Source organism: Stigmatopora nigra, chromosome 21 (assembly GCF_051989575.1).
Source record: "Stigmatopora nigra isolate UIUO_SnigA chromosome 21, RoL_Snig_1.1, whole genome shotgun sequence".
NCBI lineage: Eukaryota > Metazoa > Chordata > Actinopteri > Syngnathiformes > Syngnathidae > Stigmatopora > Stigmatopora nigra.
This window is the reverse complement of record NC_135528.1, coordinates 4,135,849-4,160,688: the sequence shown is the minus strand read 5'-3', so window position 1 is coordinate 4,160,688 and position 24,840 is coordinate 4,135,849. Positions and strand designations below refer to the sequence as shown.

Sequence of the window (24,840 nt, the reverse complement as noted above, 5' to 3'; positions counted from 1 at the left end):
TTTACCGGGTGAGGGCCAGCCAGCTCACCCGGTCGCGGGCCAACAATGGTCCAGTTGAACCAAATTTGTCACTCTCTATGGGGTTCAAAAAATACATTGATGTGTTATCCCTTTTTTGAGAAGGGACCTGTTGCCAATTCAAGGTCGTTCAACGACAACCTTTTGTGTGTTCTAGGTGTGATCTGTTTGCCACAGATGACTACAAGAAATTGCACTTGGATGCTGCCTTAGCAAGTTAAGTATAATAGTTTAATCATGGGTTTTAAGTGTCATTTAAAAAGGAAATTGACTTCTCTTCCAATAAGGTAGATTTAAATTTTCCCAAGAGAGTTGACAAAGAATTGAGCATCTTTCCAAATTCTTAATTGATAGTGTTTGCGTTTACCGGGCGAGGGCCAGCCAGCTCACCCGGTCGTGGGCCAAAAAAGGTCCAGTTGAACCAAATTTGTCACTCTCTACGGGGTTTAAAAATACATTTGATGTGATATCCCTTTTTTGAGAAGGGACCTGATTCCAATTTGAGGCATTTCAAACACAATCTTTTGTGTTCTAGGTGTGATCTGTTTGCTGCAGATGACCATAAGGAATTGCACTCTGATGCGGCTTTAGCAAGTTAAGTATAAAGTAATAATGCTCATGGATTTTACGAGTAAAAAAAAAAAAAAAAGGAAGCAGGCCTCGGCCTCATGATTCTGATGAGAAAGTCAAAATTTCCAAAGAGCTAACAAAAATTAAGCTCTATTTCCATATTTTGAATTGATAGTGTTCGGATTTACCGGGAGAGGGCCAGCCAGCTCACCCGGTCGTGGGCCGAAAATGGCCAAATTTAACCAAATTTGTCAATCTTCAGGGTTTAAAAGAAAAAAAAAAGATTTTGATGTGATTACTGTGAGAAGGGACCTGTTGACAATTCAAGGTCGTTCAACCACAATCTTATGTGTTCTAGGTGTGATGTGTTTGCCGCAGATGACCATAAGGAATTGCACTCGGATGCCGCTTTAGCAAGATAAGTACAAGTTTATTAATGCTCATGGACTTAAAGTGCTTAAAAAAAAATAGAAACGGACATCATGATTCCAATGAGAAATTTTAGTTTTCCCCAAGAGCTAACAAAGATTAAGCTCTTTTTCCAAATTTTGAATTGATAGTGTTTGGTTTTACCGGGAGAGGGCCAGCCAGCTCACCCGGTCGCGGGCCAACAATGGTCTAGTTTAACAAAATTTGTCACTTGCTTCAGGGTTTCATGAAATTTTGTATGTGAGAAGGGATCTGGTGCCAATTTGTGTTCATTCCACCACACTTTTTGGTGTTTCTTCATCTAGGTGTGCGTGACCTGTTTGTTGCAGATGACCGTGAGGAGTTGCACCCGGATCCCAATTTAGCAAGTTAAGTATAATAGTTAGTCAATGATTACATGGGTTTTAACTGCCATTAAAAAAAAATGGAAATTGACCTTTTCTTGATTCAAATTTACCCGAGCGAGTTGACAAAGAATTGAGCATCTTTCCAAATTCTTAATTGATAGTGTGCGGTTTTACCGGGAGAGGGCCAGCCAGCTCCCCCGGTCGCGGCCCAAAAATGGCCAAGTTTAACCAAATTTGTCACTCAGTCTTGCATGTTTTTTTTTGAATGTGAGAAGGCACTTGGTGCCAAGTTGAGGTCATTAAACAACAATCTTTTATTTTGTGTTTCATCACCTAGGCATGACCTGTTTGCTGCAGATGACCATGATAATTTCCTTCCAGATGCCAATTTAGCAAGTTCAGTATAATTGTTTGTTATATTGTATTTTGTGAGATGTGGCCTGGTGCCAAATTGAAGTCATTCAACCACAATCTCTTTGCTGTTTCTTCATCTAGGCATCACCTGTTTGCTGCAGATGACCATGAGTTGTGCCCGGATACCAATTTAGCAAGTTAAGTATAATAGTATAATCATGGGTTTAAAGTGTCATTAAAAATAGAAATTGGCATTATCTTGATTCCAATAAGGAGGATTCAAAATTTCCCCAAGAGAGTTGACAAAGAATTGAGCTTCTTTCCAAATTCTGAATTGATAGTGTTTGCGTTTACCGGGTGAGGGCCAGCCAGCTCCCCCGGTCGCGGGCCAAAAACGGCCAAGTTTAACCAAATTTGTCAATCTTCAGGGTTTTAAAAAAAAAAAAAGATGTGTGATTACTGTGAGAAGGGACCTGTTTACAATTCAAGGTCGTTCAACTACATTCTTTTGTGTGTTCTAGGTGTGATCTGTTTGCTGCAGATGACTACAAGGAATTGCACTTGGATGCTGCTTTACCCAGTTATGTATAATAGTTTAATCATGGGTTTTAAGTGTCATTTAAAAAGGAAATTGACTTCTCTTCCAATAAGGAAGATTTAAATTTTCCCAGGAGAGTTGACAAAGAATTGAGCTTCTTTCCAAATTCTGAATTGATAGTGTTAGCGATTTACCGGGTGAGGGCCAGCCAGCTCACCCGGTCGTGGGCCAACAATGGTCCAGTTGGGCCAAAAGTGGCCAAGTTGAACCAAATTTGTCACTCTACGGGGTTTAAAAATACATTTGATGTGTTATCCCCTTTTGAGACGGGACCCGTTGCCAATTCAAGGTCGTTCAACTACATTCTTTTGTGTGTTCTAGGTGTGATCTGTTTGCTGCAGATGACTGCAAGGAATTGCACTTGGATGCTGTTTTAGCAGGTTAAGTATAATAGTTTAATCATGGGTTTTAACTGTCATTAAAAAAAAGGAAATTGACTTCTCTTCCAATAAGGAAGATTTAAATTTTCCCGAGAGAGACAAACAATTGAGGTCTTTTCCAAATTCAGAATTGATAGTGTTCGGTTTTACCGGGAGAGGGCCAGCCAGCTCACCCGGTCGCGGGCCAACAACGGCCTAGTTTAACCAAATTTGTCACTCTCTTCAGGGTTGCATGTATTTTTGTATGTGAGCAGGGACCTGGTGCCACTTTCAGGTGATTTAACCCCAATCTTTTTGGTATGTTTCTTCATCTAGGTCTGCGTGATTTATTTGCTGCCGATGACAATGAGCAGTTGCACCCAGATGCAACTTGAGCAAGTTAAGTATAATAGTTTGTCAGTGTTTACATGGGTTTTGAGCATCATTAAAAATGGAAATTGACGTTTTCTTGATCCAAATTTTCCCAAGAGGTGACAAATAATTGAGCATCTTTCCAAATTCTTAATTGAGTGTTCGGTATTACCGGGTGAGGGCCAGCCAGCTCACCCGGTCTAGTTTAATGAAATTTCTCGCTCTCTTCAGGGTAGAATTATTGTTTTTATTTTTTTTTTTTTTTTGTGAGAATGGACTTGGTGCTAATTTGAGGTGATCGAATCGCAATGTTTTTGGTGTTTCTTCATCTAGGTGTATGTTACCTGTGCTGTAGATGACCATGAGGAGTTGCACCCAGATACTACTTGAGCAAGTTAAGTATAATAGTTTGTCAGTGTTTAAATGGGTTTTAAGCATCATTAGAAATGGTAATTGACGTTTTCTAGATACACATTTTCCCAAGAGGTGACAAACAATTGAGCATCTTTCCAAATTCTTATTTGATAGTGTTAGCGTTTTACCGGGTGAGGGCCAGCCAGCTCACCCGGTTGTGGGCCAACAATGGTCCAGTTGAACCAAATTTGTCACTCTCTACGGGGTTTAAAAATACATTTGTTGTGATATCCCTTTTTTGAGAAGGGACCTGATTCCAATTTGAGGTCTTTCAAACACAATCTTTTGTGTTCTAGGTGTGATGTGTTTGCTGCAGATGACCATACGGAATTGCACTCTGATGCGGCTTTAGCAAGTTAAGTATAATAGTTTAATCATGGGTTAGAAGTGTCATTTAAAAAGGAAATTGACTTCTCTTCCAATAAGGAAGATTTAAATTTCGCCAAGAGAGTTGACAAAGAATTGAGCATCTTTCCAAATTCTGAATTGATAGTGTTCGGTGTTACCGGGTGAGGGCCAGCCAGCTCACCCGGTCGAGGGCCAACAATGGTCTAGTTTAACTAAATTTGTCACTCTCTTCAGGGTTGCATAATTTTTGTATGTGAGCAGGGACCTGGTGCCACTTTCAGGTGATTTAACCCCAATCTTTTTGGTATGTTTCCTCATCTAGGTCTGCATGATTTTTTTTGCTGCCGATGACCATGAGGATTTGCTCCCAGATACCAATTTGTCAAGTGAAGTATAATAGTATAATCATGGGTTTAAAGTGTCATTAAAAATAGAAATTGGCATTACCTTTATTCTAATAAGGAGGATTCAAAATTTCCCAAGAGAGTTGACAAAGAATTGAGCTTCTTTCCAAATTCTGAATTGATAGTGTTCGGTTTTACCGGGAGAGGGCCAGCCAGCTCACCCGGTCTTGGGCCAAAAATGGCCAAGTTTAACCAAATTTCTCGCTCTCTTCAGGGTAGAATTTTTTTATATTTTTTTGTGTGTGTTAAAAGGGACTTGGTGCTAATTTGAGGTGATCTAACCGCAATCTTTTTGGTGTTTCTTCATCTAGGTGTATGTTAGGTGCTGCAGATGACCATGAGGAGTTGCACCCAGATACTACTTGAGCAAGTTAAGTAAAATAGTTTGTCAGTGTTTACATGGGTTTTAAGCATCATTAAAAATGGAAATTGACATTTCCATTATTAAAAATTTCCCAAGAGGTGACAAATAATTGAGCATCTTTCCAAATTCTTAATTGAGTGTTAGGTATTACCGGGTGAGGGCCAGCCAGCTCACCCGGTCGTGGGCCAACAATGGTCCAGTTGGGCCAAAAGCGGCCAAGTTGAACCAAATTTGTCACTCTCTACGGGGTTTCAAAATACATTTGATGTGTTATCCCCTTTTGAGAAGGGACCCGTTGCCAATTCAAGGTCATTCAACTACAATCTTTTGTGTGTTCTAGGTGTGATGTGTTTGCCGCAGATGAACGTAAGAAATTGCACTCGGATGCCGCTTTTAGCAAGTTAAGTACAAGTTTATTAATGCTCATGGACTTGAAGTGTATAAAAAAAAAAAAAGAAACACATCATGATCCCAATGAGGAAATCAAGTTTTCTCCAAGAGCTAACAAAAATTAAGCTCTTTTCCCAAAGTTTGAATAGAGTACGTTTTTACCGGGTGAGGGTCAGCCAGCTCACCCGGGTGCGCGCCACGGGCCGACAACGGCGGAATCTGTTTAACGGAAGCGTAAAATGCGTCTGTCATTCAATATAATATCTTGTGGGTGTATTTTCTTTATGAGAAAAGACTCTGGTGGTAATATAAAAAAAAAATTGAATGATTTTCTTATATTCGTCTCCCAGGTGTAACCATTATGGTGCAGAAGACTCTGATTTGTTCCCGGACATCTCATCTGGTGAAGCGTCTCTGAGAAGATGTCCAGTTTGGATATTGAGAGCTGCCAATGGTAAAGTTAAAATTGTATATTTAGTTTGAATATGCAGCCAACCCTGCTAATGTCTTTATATTTTTGTCTATTTTTCGTGACAGTCCTTGATCTCCAAGTGGTGATGATCATAAATCTCTGGCTGATTCAATCCCTTGCACAGTGAGTGTTGGCAAATGCTCAAATCATGTAATATTTCTGATGTATAACAATGATAATGTTTGCAATGTCTCCATCCCCGAATACAGAAGATGTAAAGAAGTTGGACATAAGAGCGGCAAATGGTTAAGTATAAATTTATCTTGTATATTTAAAATGGAAATAACAATTATTATACTCTAACTGTATACTTTTTTGGAACAGTTCTGGAGCCCCTGATGGCACATGATTGAAGATGATGACTGGCCTGCTCTGTTGCTTGTACAGGGTGTGTTTCCAAAGATTAAGTTGTTAAAAGATATAGAAGTTGACTTGGTATTGTGAATGTAAAACAAGGAATACTTATTGTTTTGACAGTTCTCCATCCCTTTTTATCACGGGGAATTGTAGCCGATTGGACATTAATATCCTATAAAGGTAAAGAATTATTTCAGAGGTATGTATAAATCAAGGTGGAGTTAGCAAATAGTATTAATATTTTGACAGTACTTGATCTCCAAGTGGCGACGATCCTAAATCTCTGGCTGTGTCAATCCCTTGGATATCGAGTGCTGCCAAAGGTGAAAATGTTGTAGATTGTTGGCTGATTTGCAGTATGTGTCAACAGTTTACCATCCCCAATGGCAGAAGATTGTAAATACATTGTGTATCGCTTGGCCGTGGAGTGCCGCCACATGTTAAGTATATATTAAAAGATTAGAAATGTGTTTAATATTATCAATGTATAACAATACTAATTTATTTTTTTGTTGACAGGTCTTCATACCTCATCACTTTAAGTGATAGGACATTGATTGCTGCCAAAGGTAAAGAAAAATTAGAAAGGTATGGGGAGTAATCCATAATGTTTTTAATGTTGATTTTGCCTGTCCTCGATCTCCAAGTGGTGATGATCATAAATCGCTGGCTGGCTAAAACCCTTGGACATTGAGTGCTGGCAAATGCACTAATATTGTAGATGAAGTTTGCCGGTGTTTAACCATGTACTTTATGTTGACGGTTCACATCCTCGATGGTAGGTGATCATAACCTATTGGGCATAGATGGCAGCTAAAGATGAAGTGATTTGGTGAGGTTTATAGTAAATGCATTGGCGTGACGAAGCTCGCTAATGTGTTTCAGGTTTGTAATTTTTTTGGCAATACTCGATCTCCAAATGGCAACCATCATAAATCTCTGGCTGGATAAATCCTTTGGACATTGGGTGCTGACAAATGCAATAAAATATAGTCCATTAAGTTTGCCGATGTATAACCATGTAATTTCTGTTAACAGGTCTCCATCCCAGATGGCAGTTGAATTTCACTGATGGCTGCCAAACTTGAAATATTATTTGAGGTATGTAAAAAAAGCAATGCAGGTCGGTCTCAAGTTTTGTCAATACTTGATCTCCAAATGGCAACCATCATAAATTTCTGGCTGGATAAATCCTTTGGACATTGGGTGCTGACAAATGCAAAAAAAAATATTGTCCAGTAAGTTAGCTGATGTATAAGTATTGAATGTCTGTTAACAGTTCTTCATCCCAGATGGCAGTTGATTTTCACTGATGGCTGCCAAATAAGAAATAATATTTGAGGTATGTAAAAGTTGCAATGCAGGTTTGTCTTTTTGTCAATACTTGATCTCCAAATGGCAACAATCATAAATTTCTGGCTGGATAAATCCTTTGGACATTGGGTGCTGACAAATGCAATAAAATATTGTTCATTAAGTTAGCAGATGTATAACCATATACTTTCTGTCGACCGGTCTTTCCCAGACGGCGGTTCATTTTCACCGATGGGACTTATTTGAGGTGTGTGAAAGATGCAATGCGGGTCGGTCTTAAGTTTTGTCAATACTCTATCTCCAAATGGCAACGAACATAAATTTCTGGCTGGATAAATCATTTGGACATTGGGTGTTGACAAATGCAAAAATAATATTGTCCATTAATTTAGCAGATGTATAACCATTGAATGTCCAACAGGTCTCCATCCCAGATGGCAGTCTTCAACAAGTATTTGAGGTATGTAAAAGATGCAATGCAGGTTGGTCTTTTGTCAATACTTGATCTCCAAATGGCGACAATCATAAATTTCTGGCTGGATGAATGCTTTGGACATTGGGTGCTGACAAATGCAATAAAATATGGTCCAGTTAGTTAGTCGAAGTCTAACCATTGAATATCTTTTGACAGGTCTCTATCCCAGATGGCGGTTCATTTTCACCGAAGGGACTTATTTGAGGTGTGTAAAAGTTGCAATGCGGGTCGGTCTTAAGTTTTGTCAATACTCGATCTCCAAATGGCAACAAACATAAATTTCTGGCTGGATAAATCCTTTGGACATTGGGTGCTGACAAATGCAAAAATAATATTGTCAGGCAATTTAGCAGATGTCTAACCATTGAAAGTTTTCGACAGGTCTCCATCCCAGATGGCGGATGATTTTCACCGACGGGACTTATTTGAGGTTTGTAAAAGATGCAATGCGGGCCGGTCTTAAGTTTTGTCAATACTCCATCTCCAAATGGCAAACAATCATAAATTTCTGGCTGGATAAATCCTTTGGACATTGGGTGCTGACAAATGCAATAAAATATTGTTCATTAATTTAGCAGATGTATAACCATGTACTTTCTGTCGACCGGTCTCTCCCAGATGGCGATTGATTTTCACCGACGGGACTTATTTGAGGTGTGTGAAAGATGCAATGCAGGTTGCAAATGTATTTTGCCAGTACTCGATCTCCAAGTGGTGACGATCCTAAATCTCTGGCTGGGACAATCCCTTGGACTTTGATTGCTGGCAAAGGCTTATATATAGATGAAGTTGCCCGATGTATAAGTGTAGTATTTTTTTTCAGTTCTCACTCTTTGAATGTGACTGAAATGACATGGCTAGCGGCAAAAGGTAAAGTATATGAGAGGTATGTACAAGATAATAGTATTTGGGATGTAGAACGATGTATTTTAATCTTTGACGGTAATTGATCTCCAAGTGGCACGGATCTTAAATCTCTGGCTGTCAATCCCTTGGACATTGAGTGCCGCCAAAGGTTAAAATCTGGTCGATAGAGTTTGCTGATGTGTGATTTTTGTTGCCAGTTCTCCATCCTTGGGGTGACGTCTGATGGGACATTAACAGCTGCAAAAGGTAAAGTACATTTTAATTAGAAAAAAAAAAAAAATCATATCTATAACCATGTGAAATTTGGACAGGTCTCATACCCGTTTGCTGTTCAAGACTGGGACATTAAGAGACACAGGTATTTGTGTAATTGTGTATATTTAGGCAAATGTTAAATCACTTCTAATTCCACCACTGTAAATGTTTTGACAGATCGCCATCCCCGGTTGCCGATTCCAACGGAACGCATTGAGAACGGCGACGAGTTAAGTTTAATGAGTTGTATTTAGACGAAAAGATTATTTTAATTGCACCAGCATCTAATTTTCAACATCTATAACTTATTTATCTCGACAGTTACGGATCCACGATCGCATCCTGTCGTAATTCTCTGGCCAGTTCTGATGAACCAAAAGGAATATACGAGGTGAGATGTGCAAATATATTGCGGTTGTAAGACTTTAATTAATTGCCGAAAATGTTCTTACACGCTCTCAAGGTCCCTTCATTGGATTGATCCACCGATCCGAAGGACATTGGTGCTGTCAAAAGTCGACTAACGGTGAGTCAAAGTCGGCGAGACTTTAGTATGCACTCGTGTAACCTAACCTATTCATCTAATTGTGTTTAATGTCATTCTTGCAGCCCGGTCGTTGGACTCTCACTTCGGAAGGAAGATCTTCACCGTGTGATCTCATCCACTTCTATCCCGATGAAATGGTATGTCACGATATATTTTATTTAAAAAAAAAATGCAACCGTGTTTAATTTTTATAGCACATTAAAACTGGTCATGTTCTCCCAGGTGGACATCCTCCCGAGTTCCGACCACATCGGAGTCCGCGATCTGTCCCGGGATTGGACACGAAGGTTTTTTGTAACTTTTTTTTTTTATTCTTCAATGTAAAATGTTAGTTAAACAAAGTGGCATAGCTAAAATGGTTAGAATTCCAATGTATTTTTAGTTAAATTTACTTGATTTGGTAAATTGGTCTGGTTTTCTGTAGTTTAGAACTTGTTCTGCTAATGGTAAATGACTCAAATTAAGGTAATGTTAAAGTAATACGATAGTACGGGTGACTAGTCCCAGGTTGACCGTGCCTCAAGTCAATGCGTGCGAAAATGGGAGACGCCTCTCCCGAGTAGTACAAATTGACCGGAAGGCCTCGTCCCTCGTGGAAAGTCACTCTCGTCTGCGATCGGCACGTCGGATACGAACTCTGCTAGATGTCCATCTGTGTGAATCGGGAACTGGCCAGCCCGTGAAGCGCAAATTTTGGACGAGGCATTGTTCGTTGACGGCGGCCGACGTGGGTGTCGGAAGCTCGCCTAGAAACCAAAAGTCTTAATAGCCTTAAATCGATCGCCGGGATTTGCGTCCGTTTGACGGTAGGATTTCCTTTTAGACGGAATGCTAAAAGTAGGCGTCGTGGCTAGATTTATATTGTATGGTATTTTTATATTCGTCTAAAATAGCATTTTGAGAGAATCTGGATTATAGAATAGAAGGCCAGACCTTTTTGCCGTGTATTTTGTAGTATGCCACTTTGAATGTAATTCGTGTCGTGTGAAATGTTACTGTGAACTGATTGTTGAACTTTAATAAAAAACCGTAAAATGGAATTCACGTCTCGATTGTGATTTATTTCTCCACGTTACTCTTTTTTTACCTTTGCTTCTTTTCTCTTCTGCCTTTTTTTTTCTCTTTACTCTTTACCCTTCTCTTTCTTTATCCCTTTCTTCTCTCTACTCTATTCTTTAAACTTTTCTTCTCTTTATGCTTCTCTTACTTTTTACCCTTCTCGTTTACTCTTCTTTCTACTCTGTTCTTTACACTTCTCTTCTCTTTATGCTTCTCTTTTACTATTCTCACTTCTTTCTTTACTCTTTACCCTTCTCTTTTTTCCTTAACCTTCTCTTCTCTCTTACTCTTCTCTCTTCTGTTCTTTACTCATTTCCTTTCTCTTCTCCTTTCCCTTTACTCTTACTATTCTCACTCTCCTTCTTTACTCTTTACCCTTCTCTCTTCTCCTTTCTCTTTACTCTTACTATTCTCACTCTTCTTTCTTTACACTTTACCCTTCTCTTTTTTCCTTATGCTTCTCTCTCTCTTACTCTTCTCCTTCTCTTACTATTCTCACACTTCTTTCTTTATTCTTTACCCTTCTTTAACCTTCTATTCTCTCCTCTGTTCTTTACATTTATTCTTTTTATGCTTCTCTCTTTACTATTCTCACTTTCTTTTCTCTACACATTTCTCTTACTTTTATTCTTCTTGCTCTTTCTTTACTTTTCTCTCCCCTTTTGCCTCTCTCTTCTACCCTTTTCTTTGCCTTTCTCTCATCCTTTTATTTTTCCTTTTCACCATTCTATTACTCTTCTCTACCATTTGCTTCTTTTCCCTTCTCCTGTCTTCTCTTTTCTTTTCACTCTTTACCCTTTTTCTCTTTTCTTTAACCTTCTCTTTCTTTAACCTTTTTTTTTCTTACTTTTCTTTCTACTCTGCACTTTACAATTCTCTTCTTATGTTTCTCTTACTCTTCTCCTTACTCTCTATTCTCTTTACTCTTCTCACTCTTCATTTACTTTTCTCTCCCCTTTGCCTTTCTCTTCTACCCTTTTCTTTGACATTCTCTCAACCTTTTTATTGTTTGATCTTTTCTCTCCTCTCTTTTTACTCTTCATCTCTCTTCTCCTTATGTTTCCACCCTTTTCCTCTTCCCTTTTTTTTCTCTCGTTTACCCTTCTCTTTACCTTTTCTCTTACTTTTTTCTGTCCTCTTCCCCTTCTCTTAATTTTTCTATCCTTCTCTTTAATTACTTTCCTCTTATCTCTAATCTTTTCTTTTTTTCTATTTACTCTTCCCTATCTTCCCTTCTCACTTTTCTTTACCCTTCTCTTTTTCTTTTTTTGTACTCTCTCCTCTTTACCCTATTCATTTTACATTTCTCTTCTTTTACTCTCTCCTATTTTTCTACCCTTCTCATTTCCCCTTACTCTTCACTTATCTCTTCCCAACCCTTTTCTTTGCCTTATTGTCATCCTTTTTATTTTTGTTTCCCCTATCTTTTCTCATACTTTCTCCTATACCCTTTAACTTTTTTCTCTTTTTTTTCTCTACCCTTCTCTCTTTACCCTTTTTCTCTTTCTGTTCTCTCTTTTCCTTTTTTCTTTTTACCCATCTCTTCTTCTTTATTTATCGATCTTTCTCATTTCTCCTTACTTTTTGACTTTTTCTCATCCTTTTATTTTTTTTTCTGTCCTCCTTTCTTTTCTCTATTCCTCCTTTTTCCTTTGGCTCTCATTTCTACCCTTCTCTTTGTTTACTTTCCTCTTCTCTACCCTCTTCCTATTTTCACTTTTCTCTAATCTTTATACTATCTTTCTTTTCCCTTCTCTCTTTTCTTACTCTCTCTTCTTCTATTTTTTTTAGCCTTCTCCTTTCTTTTCTCTTCCTTTTTCCTTTACCCTTTCTTCTCCTTTTTTCCCTTTTCATCCTTTATATTTTCACTTTCTTATTTCATTTCTTTCCTTTTTTCCCCCCTTTTCTCTCCTTTTTTTTACTGGTAAGTTCCTTTTCAAATTATTTTTCATGTTTTGTACTTATATATATTACTAATTTTATATACCCCCAATTAAGAAAAAGAAAAAGAAAAAGAAAAAGAAAAAGAAAAAGAAAAAGAAAAAGAAAAAGAAAAAGAAAAAGAAAAAGAAAAAGAAAAAGAAAAAGAAAAAGAAAAAGAAAAAGAAAAAGAAAAAGAAAAAGAAAAAGAAAAAGAAAAAGAAAAAGAAAAAGAAAAAGAAAAAGAAAAAGAAAAAGAAAAAGAAAAAGAAAAAGAAAAAGAAAAAGAAAAAGAAAAAGAAAAAGAAAAAGAAAAAGAAAAAGAAAAAGAAAAAGAAAAAGAAAAAGAAAAAGAAAAAGAAAAAGAAAAAGAAAAAGAAAAAGAAAAAGAAAAAGAAAAAGAAAAAGAAAAAGAAAAAGAAAAAGAAAAAGAAAAAGAAAAAGAAAAAGAAAAAGAAAAAGAAAAAGAAAAAGAAAAAGAAAAAGAAAAAGAAAAAGAAAAAGAAAAAGAAAAAGAAAAAGAAAAAGAAAAAGAAAAAGAAAAAGAAAAAGAAAAAGAAAAAGAAAAAGAAAAAGAAAAAGAAAAAGAAAAAGAAAAAGAAAAAGAAAAAGAAAAAGAAAAAGAAAAAGAAAAAGAAAAAGAAAAAGAAAAAGAAAAAGAAAAAGAAAAAGAAAAAGAAAAAGAAAAAGAAAAAGAAAAAGAAAAAGAAAAAGAAAAAGAAAAAGAAAAAGAAAAAGAAAAAGAAAAAGAAAAAGAAAAAGAAAAAGAAAAAGAAAAAGAAAAAGAAAAAGAAAAAGAAAAAGAAAAAGAAAAAGAAAAAGAAAAAGAAAAAGAAAAAGAAAAAGAAAAAGAAAAAGAAAAAGAAAAAGAAAAAGAAAAAGAAAAAGAAAAAGAAAGGATAGGAGATGATGGAGAATGGTAAAAATTAAAGAGAGAAAAGAGTAGAAGGGTGAAGATAAAGTAGAAAAACAAAGAGAGAAGAGGAAAGTAAACAGTGGATAGTTACCAGAGAAGAATGAAGAGGGAAAATAGAGGAGAGAAGATGGAGAAAAGAAAAGCTTAAAGAGTGAAGAGTAAGAAGAGAAAAAAGAAAAAAATAGAAAAGAGAACAGAAAGACAAGAAAGGAGAAGCAAACAGAAAAGATTTAAAAAAGGTAAAGAGTAAAGAAAGAAGAGTAGAAGAGTAAGGAGAAAGAAGAACAAAAAGAGAAGAGTAAAGAGAGAATAATGAAGAGTCAAGAGAGAAGATAGAGAAGATGGAGAAGGGAAATGCTTAAAGGGTGAAGAGAAGAATAAGAGAAAAAAGAAAACTGAAAAGACTAAAGAAAATAGGAAAGAAGAGAAAAGACAAGGGTAAAAGGAAAAGAGGAGATTATAGAGAAAAGAGAAGCAAAATGAGTAGCAAAGAGAAAAGAGTAAAGAGAGAAGAATAGAGAGTAAAGAGAGGAAGGGTAAAGAGAAAGAAGAGGGGAAAGAGAGAAGAGTGAGAGAGGAGAGAGCAAAAGATAAATGGGTGAAGAGAGTAAAAAAAAAGAATAATAAAGAGAGATAGCAAAAGATAAAAAGGGTATAGAGAGGAGAGAAAAGGGTGAAGAGAAGAATTAGAGAAAATAAGAGAAGGGTAAAGAGAAGAAAAGAGACATGAAGAATGAGAATAATAAAAAGAGAAGATGAAGGAGTGAAGAGGACAGTAAAGAGAAGATAGAAGAGAATAAAGAAAGAAAATAGGTAATAAAGAGAGAAGAGTAAAGAGTAGAGAAAAGAAAAAGTAAAGATTAGAGACAAGAGAAAAGACAAGAAAATAGAGAGGAGAGAAGAGACAAAAGCAAAAACAATGAAGAGAAAAGAATATAGAATAAAGAGAAAGAGTGAAGAGAGTAGAGTAAAGAGAGAAAAGACAAGAGAAAAAATGAGAGAAGAGAAAAGAGTAAAATGGTAAAGATAAAGTAGAAGAATAAAGAGAGAAGAGGAGAGTAAACAGTAGAGAATAGAAGGGTGAAGAGAGAAAATAGACGAGATCAGAGAGAAGGCGAAGGGAGAAAAGAAATGGGTGAAAAGAGTAAGAAGAGAAAAAAAGAAGGGAGAAGAGTAAGAGAAGAGAGAAAAGTAAAGACAAGAGAAGAGATTAAAAAAAAAAGAGAAAGACTAAAGAAAAGAAAAGGGTAAAGATAAATGAGAAAAATATAAAGAATACAAGAGTAAACAATAGAGAGTAAAGACATAAGAGTAGAAGGGTGAAGAAAAAGAGAAGAGGGAAGAGTAAAGAGTAGAGAAAAAGGACAAGTACAAAGAGAAATGAGAAAAGTAGGAAGAGAAAAAAGAAATAAGAAGGGTAAAGAGAAAGGAAAGAGAGATGAGTAGCAAAGAGAAGAAAAAAGAGAAGATGGGGATGGGAAAGGAGAAGATGAGGAAAGGTAAAGAGTAGAGAGAGAAGAGTAGAGAGAAAGGGTAAAGACAAGGAAGAAAAGAAGGGTAAAGAGAAAGAAGAAAGAAGAGAGATGGGAAAGAGAGAGGAGAGAAGAGTGAAAAGAAGATGGAGAAGGCATAAATTAAAAGGGAGAAGGGAAGAGTGAGAAGAGATGAGAGAAGAGTAAGAGAAAATAAAAGTAAAGAGAGAAGGGAAAGGAGAAGATGGGAAGAGTATAAAAAAGAGAGTAAAGATAAAAAGAGAAAAGAGTAAAGACAGAAAAGAAAACTGAAACAAAGGGTGAAGAATAAACAAAGAAGGGAAATAAACAGTAGAGAGTAAAGAGAGAAGAGTAGAAGGGTAAAGAAAAGAGAAGAGAGAAGAGAAGATGGAGATAGGAAAGGAGAAGATGGAGAAAGGTAAAGAGTAAAGAGAAAATAATAGAGAGTAAAGAGTATAGCAGGAAGAGTAGAAGAGTAAAGTGAAAGAAGAGAGAAGAGTAAAGAGACAAGAGAGGAAGGGTAAGGAGAAAGAACAAGTAGAATGGGAAAAGAGGAGAGATGAGGGGCAAAGAGAAGAAAGAAGTGGAGATGGAGAAGGAAGATGAAGAAAGGTAAAGAGAAGATGGAGAAAGGAGAAAACATGGAAAGGAAGAGTGAGAAGATGGAAGAGTAATGAGAGAAGAAAAGAGAGAAGAAAAGAGAGAGGAATCGAGAGAGGAATCGAGAGAGGAATAAAGATTAAAGAGAGAAGAGAGGGAGGGTAAAAAGAAAGAAGAGAGAAAAGAGGAGAGTAAAGAGAAAGGAGAGGTAGGGTAAAGAGAAACAAGAGTAAAGAGTAAAGAGAGGAGAGAGAAGAGAAAGGAGTAAAGAAGAAGATATTGGAAAGATAAAAAAAAAAAGTCATACATCACCTCTAGTCTTTCTTCCACACATGCCATTACAATGAGCCAAGTAAAAAGGATCTGATCTTCTTCAAACACTGGAAAAAAAATAGAGCACAAATGCACATCAAAGGGTGAAAACAACATTAAATAGATCAAGGAAAATCAACAATTGGGGAAAAGTAGAGCGTAGGGAAAAAAGAGAAAAGACTAAAGAGAAGAGAGGAGTAAGAAGAGTAAAGAGAGAAAAGAAGGGAAAGGCAAAGAGAGAAGATGACAGAAAATTAAAGACAAGAGGCAAGAGTAAAGAAATAAGAGAAGGGTAAAGAGAAAGAAAAGAGAGATGAGTAGCAAAGAGAAGAAAAATGAGAAGATGGAGATGGGAAAGAAGAAGATGAGGAAAGGTAAAGAGTAGAGAGAGAAGAGTAGAGAGAAAGGGTAAAGACAAGGAAGAAGGAAGGAAAAAAATGGTAAAGAGAGAATGGTAAAAAAAAAAAAGAGATTGGATAGATAACAAAAAATAAAGTAATACATCACCTCTTGTCTTTCTTCCATACATTCCATTGCAATGAGCCAAGTAAAAAAGCTGAAACATAACTACTAACAATCATTGCTAAAACTTACCAAAAGAAAATGTAACAAGTCAATTACTTACCAGAAGAAATAGGAGGAGAATGCAGCATAAATTCACATCCTAAAATGTAGCCATCAACAAATGAAACCCAACAAATTATATGACAAAATACTTACATCACCCGTTACTTAATATATAGCTTAAACACCCACTTACTGGTACACGTCTTCCACCACAGCATCCTCCTAAGCATCCTCACTGGATTGGATGAGGTCAATTCGACATTATAAGTTCGCAAAGGCCACGTCGTGCTGTTTGCAAACTTTGCATTGCATCCATTCCTTCCACCGTGCTCAATTACCCAAAAGGATAAGGCATCTTAAAGTCACAACCGAATAACGGAGCCAGAGTCAATGTGGAAAACACTTCCCTGAAACAGACAGTCAAAAGCATATGAGATTAAACTCAAAGTCAGATATACATTTGGATCAGTAGAACTTCCTCAAGACGGTTAATGTACCGAATAAAAACTCAAGACCCACCTGAATTTTGCCAGAACATCAGCAACGATAACCAATTGAACAAACTGCAAATAAACTAACAAAAATTAACATTAAAGCAATCACTGAGGGATAACAATCAATTACATTCTAAAACACAATGACCTCACCGTGCCTCGAGCTGGTCACTAACTCATTGTCAAATCCGAGTTCTCCTTGCGCGTTATCTAAGCAAAGAAATCACATTTTAAAACACAAACTGCATTATTGACATGATAACAAATATCATTAAAAGACAACTAATTTCAAGCCTTTCTATTATTGTCCTTTTTACACAAACTACTGCCGTGAATACGCGACTTCGGATCTCCGACGCAAACGGTATTATATAAAACACTATCTGGTACTGGAAATACTACACGTACTACGTTGTACATTTGACTCTTAGAGCTTAACATTTTGCTATTTACATTGGCGTAATTTTCCATTAGCTCAATGTGACTTTCTTTCTTACTGCTGACGGCATATATTAACATAGGATCTCGTTTCACGTGCGACTATTTGATAAACAAATAACATCTCTATGTAAATATTATTCGTGCGAGAAGGCCGTGCGATATCGGTCCAGACCGCCTTTGCTTATCTGCGTCTGTGGATGGTAGAGAGAGAGAGAGAGTGGTCGGTATAAAAACTGCCGTGACGAGCTGGGGGGCAACTGGCACCCAGAGATAACGTGATGGAGAACACGGCAAAATTGGTCCTGTCCTTGTGGCTGATCTTTGTGGCTACTAATTACGCACGGGTAAACTTTTTGTTTTATTCTAACACTGTTACTTGCCTTTCACTCTATTGGTGCAAAAAGATCTATACTGACAAGTCACTATTTGGACAAAATACAAAAATTGTATTTGACGGTATCTTGATGTTAGATTTTATTGAATTACTAGCTTGTTTGTTGTGAATTCAGTTTGTATTAAAGCCAAAACAATTGGAGATCAATTTCAAACTGCACTTTTTTTGAGGCCAAGTATATATTTTTTTGATATTTATATGATATTATTACACATCTATTTTTTTTACATTGATACTTATTACATTTACAAATGTGTACTATTATAATACAGGCTACATTAAATAAACTAAAATTAAATAATGAACTAGAAAGTCATTAAACATTCGTAAAAGATACCTAATACTACATTATCCTATGAAATACTACTCGCTATACTCACTTTTTGATTCTACATTTTTTTGTGTCAATGGTACTGCATAATTTGAAGATACATAGTACAATATATTATTACTAATTTATACTACTTTAATACAGGCTAAATTAAGTAAACTACATAATGCACTAACACATTACAAAGTCTTTATACATTCAAAAAACACATGCTACACTATTCTATGTAATACATTATTACACACACCATATTAATTCTACTTTTTTTCAAATGGTACTGCATAATTTGAAGATTATTAAGAGTACAGTATATTACAACAAATTTATACTATTTTAATACAGCCTATATTAAGTCAACTACCATTCAAATTATGGACTACGCTACAAGTAAAAAAAACTAGTAACAATTTCTACTTAATCGCACCTCCCCGTTATTTATTCTAACTCTGAAATAACAATCGAGAAACAAACTTTCAACGCGCCTTCTGATGTTATTTTCAGGGTCAAGAAACGACTGCTAGTTCTACTCCGACCGCACCCGTGCCCAGTACTTTCTCTACGAGTGACGGCCCGACGTCGCTTGGCGATACACCTACCTCTGATATCGTCACGACGACGATGCGGACCGCGACGTCCGCCGGAAGCGCTCCCGCGCTCTCCGCCTCCACTTTAAAAACCGGGACGACTTCTCTGTGGGAGTTTTTGAGTCCGCTTTCTGTGTTTGCCGTCGTCCTTCTAATCTGCAGTGCATAGAAAACTGGCACACTACAAAATCGTTAAAACATTCGTAAAAGATACATAACGCTACATTATTTTATGAAATACTCCGTCGTTTATATTCGGCCTTTTTTTTGTCGATGGTATTGGATAATTTGAAAACTATTAAAAGTTTGCCAGCTCTATTGCCAAAATAAGAAAGTAATCATGTTTGCTTGATTTTATACACAGAAATACAACTGTTTATCATTAAAAAAATTGAATCTTTATGTAAGTTTTGCCAAATTGTACAACCGATCAGATGGCTCTTTTAAGTAGACTTCAATCTAATTGAACTGGGGGACAATTGACAAAAAAATGGACTGGATGTCTATTACCGTCAAAAGCTAAAATTTTGCAAAGTTAATAAAGGATAACAGCATACTTATCCCATTTTCCACATTTTAAATGCTTACCTGACTAAACTGACTCATCGCTACGCAAAAACCCAATAACAAACTAATAGAAACATTAGATCATACAAGTGAATGATTGTCTGTTAACTTACTACCAAATGAGGAACATTGGTTTGGTTCTCTTAATCATTCATCTCACAACTACCTTTTTGGAATACAACTACATCCTTATTGCTTTCACACGTGACACTCGGCAAGCAAATGTTCTAAATGAATCCCAAAATAAACATAATATAGATACGAGTTGTAAAATATCAAGAGATAAAGAGTTTACTATCATTGAGTCAGATTTTTAACAATACCGGTGGATGAAATGTTCCATCGAATCTATAAATACATCATCATATAAAACATTTCATCCTACTTCCTGAAGTCAAAGTCAGAGTAAAAATTAGCCATAAATGTAGTTTGGCCCACCCAAAAAAGGGGATGACTTCCTTGTGGTATATAAGAAGTGACATGGTGTGTTCTACATTATTAAAGAGAATCAAGTATCAATATAACATATCAAGTCGTCATTTTGGGGAGTTCTGAAGAAAAAAACGTTTATCTGTTGGGATGATTTCGCTCGTTGGACTTTGCATTGTGGCTTTCCTGGCATCGACTCAGGTATGACTTTTTAGGGGGGTTTCTTTCGACTGATATATTACTAAGATTATACAATCAAAGATCTATTCTACCCGTTCTATACAACTTTAAGCAGCAACGTATGAGAGAAACATAAGTTTGTGAATATTTTTGATTACTATCGAACTAAAGGGTAACCAAATATGAGGTGGATTGCATTAGCCTTTAATTATAGTTAATTTCCAATAAAAGACGTGAAATAAAATAAAAGCTCCTAACATCTATATCTTGAAAAATAGTACTATTTATCTTTTTCTTTTTACCGACTACCAAGAGTCCCGTGGCATCCACCGTGCCGACGACACACGGGACCTCCGCAGTGACCGCCAAAAAGACGACACTCGATACCGCCACGGATATGAGAAATATCGCAACTGCCAAAACCTCTATGGCGACCGTCACTCCGACAACAGACAAAAGCACTATGGTGACGATCATTCCTACAACTCTCAATTCCTCAACGGCGACTACCAATTCTACAACGGCCAGAACCACCACGCCGATCGGCAATTCCACGACGGCCAAAACCTCCACGGTGACGACCTATCCTACGACTACAAAAACCACCACGCCGATCGGCGATTCTACGACAACCAAAACCTCCACGGTGACGACCTATCCTACGACTACAAAAACCACCACGCCGATCGGCAATTCCACGACATCCAAAACCACCACGCCGATCGGCAATTCCACGACAACCAAAACCTCCACGGTGACGACCTATCCTACGACTACAAAAACCACCACGCCGATCGGCAATTCTACGACAACCAAAACCACTACGGTGACGACCGATCCTACGACAACCAAAACCTCCACGGTAACGACCGATCCTACGACAACCAAAAGCTCCACGGTGACGACCGATCCTACGACAACCAAAACCTCCACGGTAACGACCGATCCTACGACAACCAAAAGCTCCACGGTGACGACCGATCCTACGACTACAAAAACCACCACTGCGACCGGCAATTCTACAGCGGCCACAACCACCACGGCGACCGGCAATTCCACGACAGCCAAAACCACCACATCTATCGGCAATTCCACGACAGCCAAAACCACCACGCCGATCGGCAATTCCACGACGGCCAAAACCTCCACGGTGACGACCTATCCTACGACTACAAAAACCACCACGCCGATCGGCAATTCTACGACAACCAAAACCTCCACGGTGACGACCTATCCTACGACTACAAAAACCACCACGGCGACCTGCAATTCTACGACGACCGAAACCACTACGGTGACCACCGATCCCACCGCAACCAAAACCACATCGGCGACCGCCGATCCCACGACTGTCAAAACTACAATTGCCACGACCTATCCCACGACTGTCGAATACTTCACCACCGAGACCGTCCCTACGACTGCACCCGTCGAAACCACGGCGTACGCCAGAGGAGGCGGCGTCTCGACTTCGCTACTGTTAATGGCGATGTCGTTCCTACTTATCCTCATCTGCTCTTGAACGACAACAAAAATCCTTCCCGAATGACTTTTTCGACTCGCTCGTCAATCGTATAAGGCGACTTTATTTAGCCGTTGTGATTGCCAAAACGGAGTCGGTGTTGGTAAAATTCAAAGCGTGCAAAATACAACACGCACAGGTGATAACTTAATTTAGATCAGACACTTATCTCCCGTATACGAGATCCACTTCACGTTAATCTTCTGATCTGCAGATGGCCAGAAGAGCTTCCAAATGGTCACCCTTGAAATTTTTCTGTTGGGAAGAAAACAGGCACAGTTGTAATCAAAATGAACACTGATTAACACTTTGTTCGGATAGATTAACAATTAACTGTGGTTAATCGCAATCTATTATTATTATTATTATCTTATGGCCGTATGTAGGAGCAAAGTCTTTATATTTTACCTGTAGTGTTGTATAGAGAGAAGTGCCAACCAGTTTAAGGAAGGCAACTCTAATACAAAGTAGATCTTCCTCACTGTGGGACACCATGACACCGTGTACTGTTGATACCTGTACGGGAATTTCACTCAGTATGCTAATAAATTCACTTGCTTGACCATATTGATCACTGCTTACCTTCATCTGGCTTAATCTTTTTGCAAGGTACATATCACGGTTTTGGATGCACTCTACTGTTGATACACGATAGAAAAAAATATATTAATGGATGATCGTCCAATGACACACTAACGCCGACACAAACATTTACCCAATACGCTCAAACCCAGACGGATATCGCCCGAGAATCTTTTCTCCAAAACTGGAATGACCGTCTGGCCATTCTCCATTTCCAGTCCCGTCAACACTGTTGGTAAGTTAAAGTTAAAGTCTTGCAATAAATGGTATTTTGTATTTCACCTTTGTTGAGATGGTTTGAATCTCTAGACGTGAGAATATCGATCCAAGGAGACGCGTCGGCTTTTTTCTCCTTTAGCGATGCGGCCAGTGACTGCAAAGTAACCTGATTATTTCCTTTTGTCATGTTAAGACATATTACATTAAAAATAATACCTCAATGTCCTTTTCAACAACACCAGCCACTTCCTCTTTCTGTTGAGGATGGAAAAAAAAGTCAGTTGGAGATTAAATTCAACAATAAATGCTTTCATTCTTCTCTACCATTAAATACACAACTATAAGACTGCAAAAATACTATAAAAAAAAAACTAATTACATTTACAAGTGCCACGACGAGCTTTGCAAAGTCTCCGCTGGTTTCTGCTTTCACGTCCTTCTCCAAGTCCTTTTTATATACTGAAAAGCAAATATGCCAAAAATGACATTTATTTCGATAACTACAATTTAGAGAAACTCCAAACTTGGCCTGCTTACTTTGTCCGTACGCAGCGCTAATGTCCCGAATCTCCTCGCTGGATCTTGAACACAAAATCTCCAGCAAAGTTTCCTCGTCTGTACCTAAACCCTGCGCGATCGTGGACGCGACCCGTTAGCCGACAATGACGGCGACCGACGTCCAATTCATCTGAACTGACGGCACAAATGTCCATTCGCTACAATGGATATCGTCTAGAAAAATTGACAACAAATTGTTCTTCTAAAACCAATCACTCACATTAATCTACAGCCTATATGAAGTGAATGCAAAAATATGAGATTCATTTACAGCCTCTCTAATAATTAACTTAGGACCAATTTTCTATTAAACTACTATTAAACATCATTATTTACCATGAGCTGTGCGCCTCTTTAACAAAAAAGTGGCTGAGTGTTAAGACCTACCGTATGCATGCAGGTACATCTATGTGTATGTGCTTATATATTATGTGTATGTGCTTATATATGTATGTGTATGTGCTTATATATGCAGGTGTATATGTGCTTATATGTGCATGTATATGTGCTTGTGTGTATGTAAGTATATACGTGCATGCATATATGTGCTTATATATGTGTATGTATGTATATGTGCTTATATGTATGGATGTATATATGTACCTCTATATGTGTAAATGTGCTTATATGTGTATGTATGTGTATGTATGTATATATGTGCTTATATTTATGTATATGGGTATGCCCACGTATGTGTATATGTATATACGTGTATGTACACTTGTGTATATGTATATATATATATATATGTATATTTTTTCTAAAATGCCTTTCCTATTTCTGCATCCTCACCCTCTTGCTACTGTGACAATGAAATTTCCCAAATACGGGATGAATAAAGTTATCCAATACAACATCTTCGTCAACAAATCAGAGAATTTCATCGTCTAAACATTTGATCATTCGCTGCCGACTTTCCCTGATCAGATTCAATGCGTGCTCCTGACAGACTCACACAATTGGACACCTGGCATTGCCAAACCATCCTTTCTTATTTTCTCATACGTTTTACCCAAATTTGTCTGTCGCCTTCGAAGACGGCCGACGAGTTAAGAGAGACGGGGTACTTGAAAAACACTTACCGCCATGGCCCGTCTAAGGCGATGACACTCGTGCTCCGCCGGCGACATCATCAGTTCGGTCATGAGATCCTCCAAATCTCCAGACAGAATTTTTTTCAAGAGGTCTACCAAATCCTGTCCCAAAAAAATAAAAAAAAACAACATTCAACACAACATCGTCCATCCACGATGATTTGAGCCGACACTCCCTCTTTAAACAAAGGCGTGTTATAGAACTTTTGTTTGTTCATCAAACATTGGAAACTCCGAGCCATTTTTACCGCGTAAAAACACACAGATACGTATTTTTATACCCGTTCCGTCGCTTCTATAAACGTCTCGGCGATAATCCGTCTCTGAGCGTTGTTGCGATTTGTGAGGACGCTCACTAGAGTGGTCACATCTGACAGGGTAGAAAAGTTGGAATTACACCAAGACGACAAATATGAATGTTTTTCTTAAATAAACTCACTAAACCGGAATTACCTTTCTTTTCCAGTGCCTGGTGGATCCGCATCACATCATTTTGGGGGTGAAACTTGGAGAAAGGTCGCACCGTTCCGAGGGTACCCCAACACATTGTCTGTGGGAGAAAAGAAAAGACAAAACTAATAAGGAACGGCAGAAAAATCGCAATCGGAAAAAGCAAAATGTACTCACATGAGTTTTAAAATACAGCGAGTCCATTGCGCTCCTTTGAAAGTTGAAGGAATGCTTGTTTTTCCACCTGATACCGCAGCTCTCTATTTTTTTCTTTCTTTTTTTCAAACAACCTCAGGTTATCAGCTTGTCACACCCTAAACCACCTGCTCACGACTCTGGCCAACCACATTAACCTTAGTTTAAAAAAAAAATACAATACAATAGAAAGCTGACGTTTGTGTGTAGATAAACACGGCTGACATTTCTCTCGAGTTAATATTTAAACAATCTCACGAGCAAACTAAAGACTCAAAGGAGTGCTTCTAGGGGGACGTTTTCATTGTCTGGCCCTCGCTGAAAATGGATCGGATGTCTTTATGCGTCATTGGCGGTGACAAACTTCTAAAAGGCCGTCGTTTAAAGTGACCACAACTTAGTACTTCAACTTCCACAAAATAATCTTTTATTGTCATTTAAAAACCGCTACCCATTTTTGAAAATATATATTACTGCTTTAGTATCAAAGACAAACATATACACCCCGGACCATGGTACGTAATACCGCGTATAGACGACTACCGTAAAACATCTGATACGTTACAAATAGAGGTTAAAAATAACATGCTATCTTTGGCGTTATTCATTATTTTAAGCATTAGTCTGCTTTAGTGCGCAATTGTAAAAACGTTTACCCCCCCAAATAAATGTTACTATA

At 37.6% G+C, this 24,840-nt stretch overlaps 1 protein-coding gene, 3 long non-coding RNA genes and 1 pseudogene across 5 annotated transcripts; 3 read left to right on the top strand and 2 right to left on the bottom strand.

Annotated features, from left to right (window-relative positions):
- Positions 1-5,451: 5,451 nt before the first annotated feature.
- On the top strand, positions 5,452-6,063 carry LOC144215286 (uncharacterized). The gene is made up of 4 exons (XR_013330383.1): positions 5,452-5,562; positions 5,649-5,684; positions 5,764-5,827; positions 5,917-6,063. It is a non-coding gene; the product is annotated as an uncharacterized LOC144215286 (long non-coding RNA).
- Positions 6,064-6,160: 97 nt separating this feature from the next.
- LOC144215287 (uncharacterized) lies at positions 6,161-7,140 on the top strand. The gene is made up of 3 exons (XR_013330384.1): positions 6,161-6,235; positions 6,316-6,365; positions 7,076-7,140. It is a non-coding gene; the product is annotated as an uncharacterized LOC144215287 (long non-coding RNA).
- Positions 7,141-8,438: 1,298 nt separating this feature from the next.
- LOC144215197 (uncharacterized) lies at positions 8,439-15,939 on the top strand (annotated as a pseudogene).
- A 376-nt stretch (positions 15,940-16,315) lies between these two features.
- LOC144214715 (uncharacterized) lies at positions 16,316-20,103 on the bottom strand. The gene is made up of 4 exons (XR_013330274.1): positions 18,378-20,103; positions 16,769-16,825; positions 16,641-16,684; positions 16,316-16,528 (listed from the first exon to the last, which is right to left on the bottom strand). It is a non-coding gene; the product is annotated as an uncharacterized LOC144214715 (long non-coding RNA).
- A 290-nt stretch (positions 20,104-20,393) lies between these two features.
- Positions 20,394-24,838, bottom strand: anxa14 (annexin A14). Of its 2 annotated transcripts, XM_077743335.1 has the most exons (12): positions 24,144-24,838; positions 23,970-24,066; positions 23,798-23,886; positions 23,505-23,618; positions 22,402-22,492; positions 22,244-22,323; positions 22,081-22,119; positions 21,928-22,018; positions 21,779-21,874; positions 21,646-21,701; positions 21,472-21,579; positions 20,394-21,318 (listed from the first exon to the last, which is right to left on the bottom strand). In XM_077743335.1, exons 1-12 carry the CDS (start codon positions 24,168-24,170, stop codon positions 21,259-21,261), a joined length of 948 nt encoding a protein of 315 aa, XP_077599461.1. In that variant the 5' UTR covers positions 24,171-24,838; the 3' UTR covers positions 20,394-21,258. The 2 variants fall into 2 exon arrangements, with proteins under 2 accessions (XP_077599461.1, XP_077599460.1); XM_077743334.1 differs by lacking the exon at positions 20,394-21,318 and having other exon boundaries at positions 21,388-21,579.
- Between the last annotated feature and the right edge of the window lie 2 nt (positions 24,839-24,840).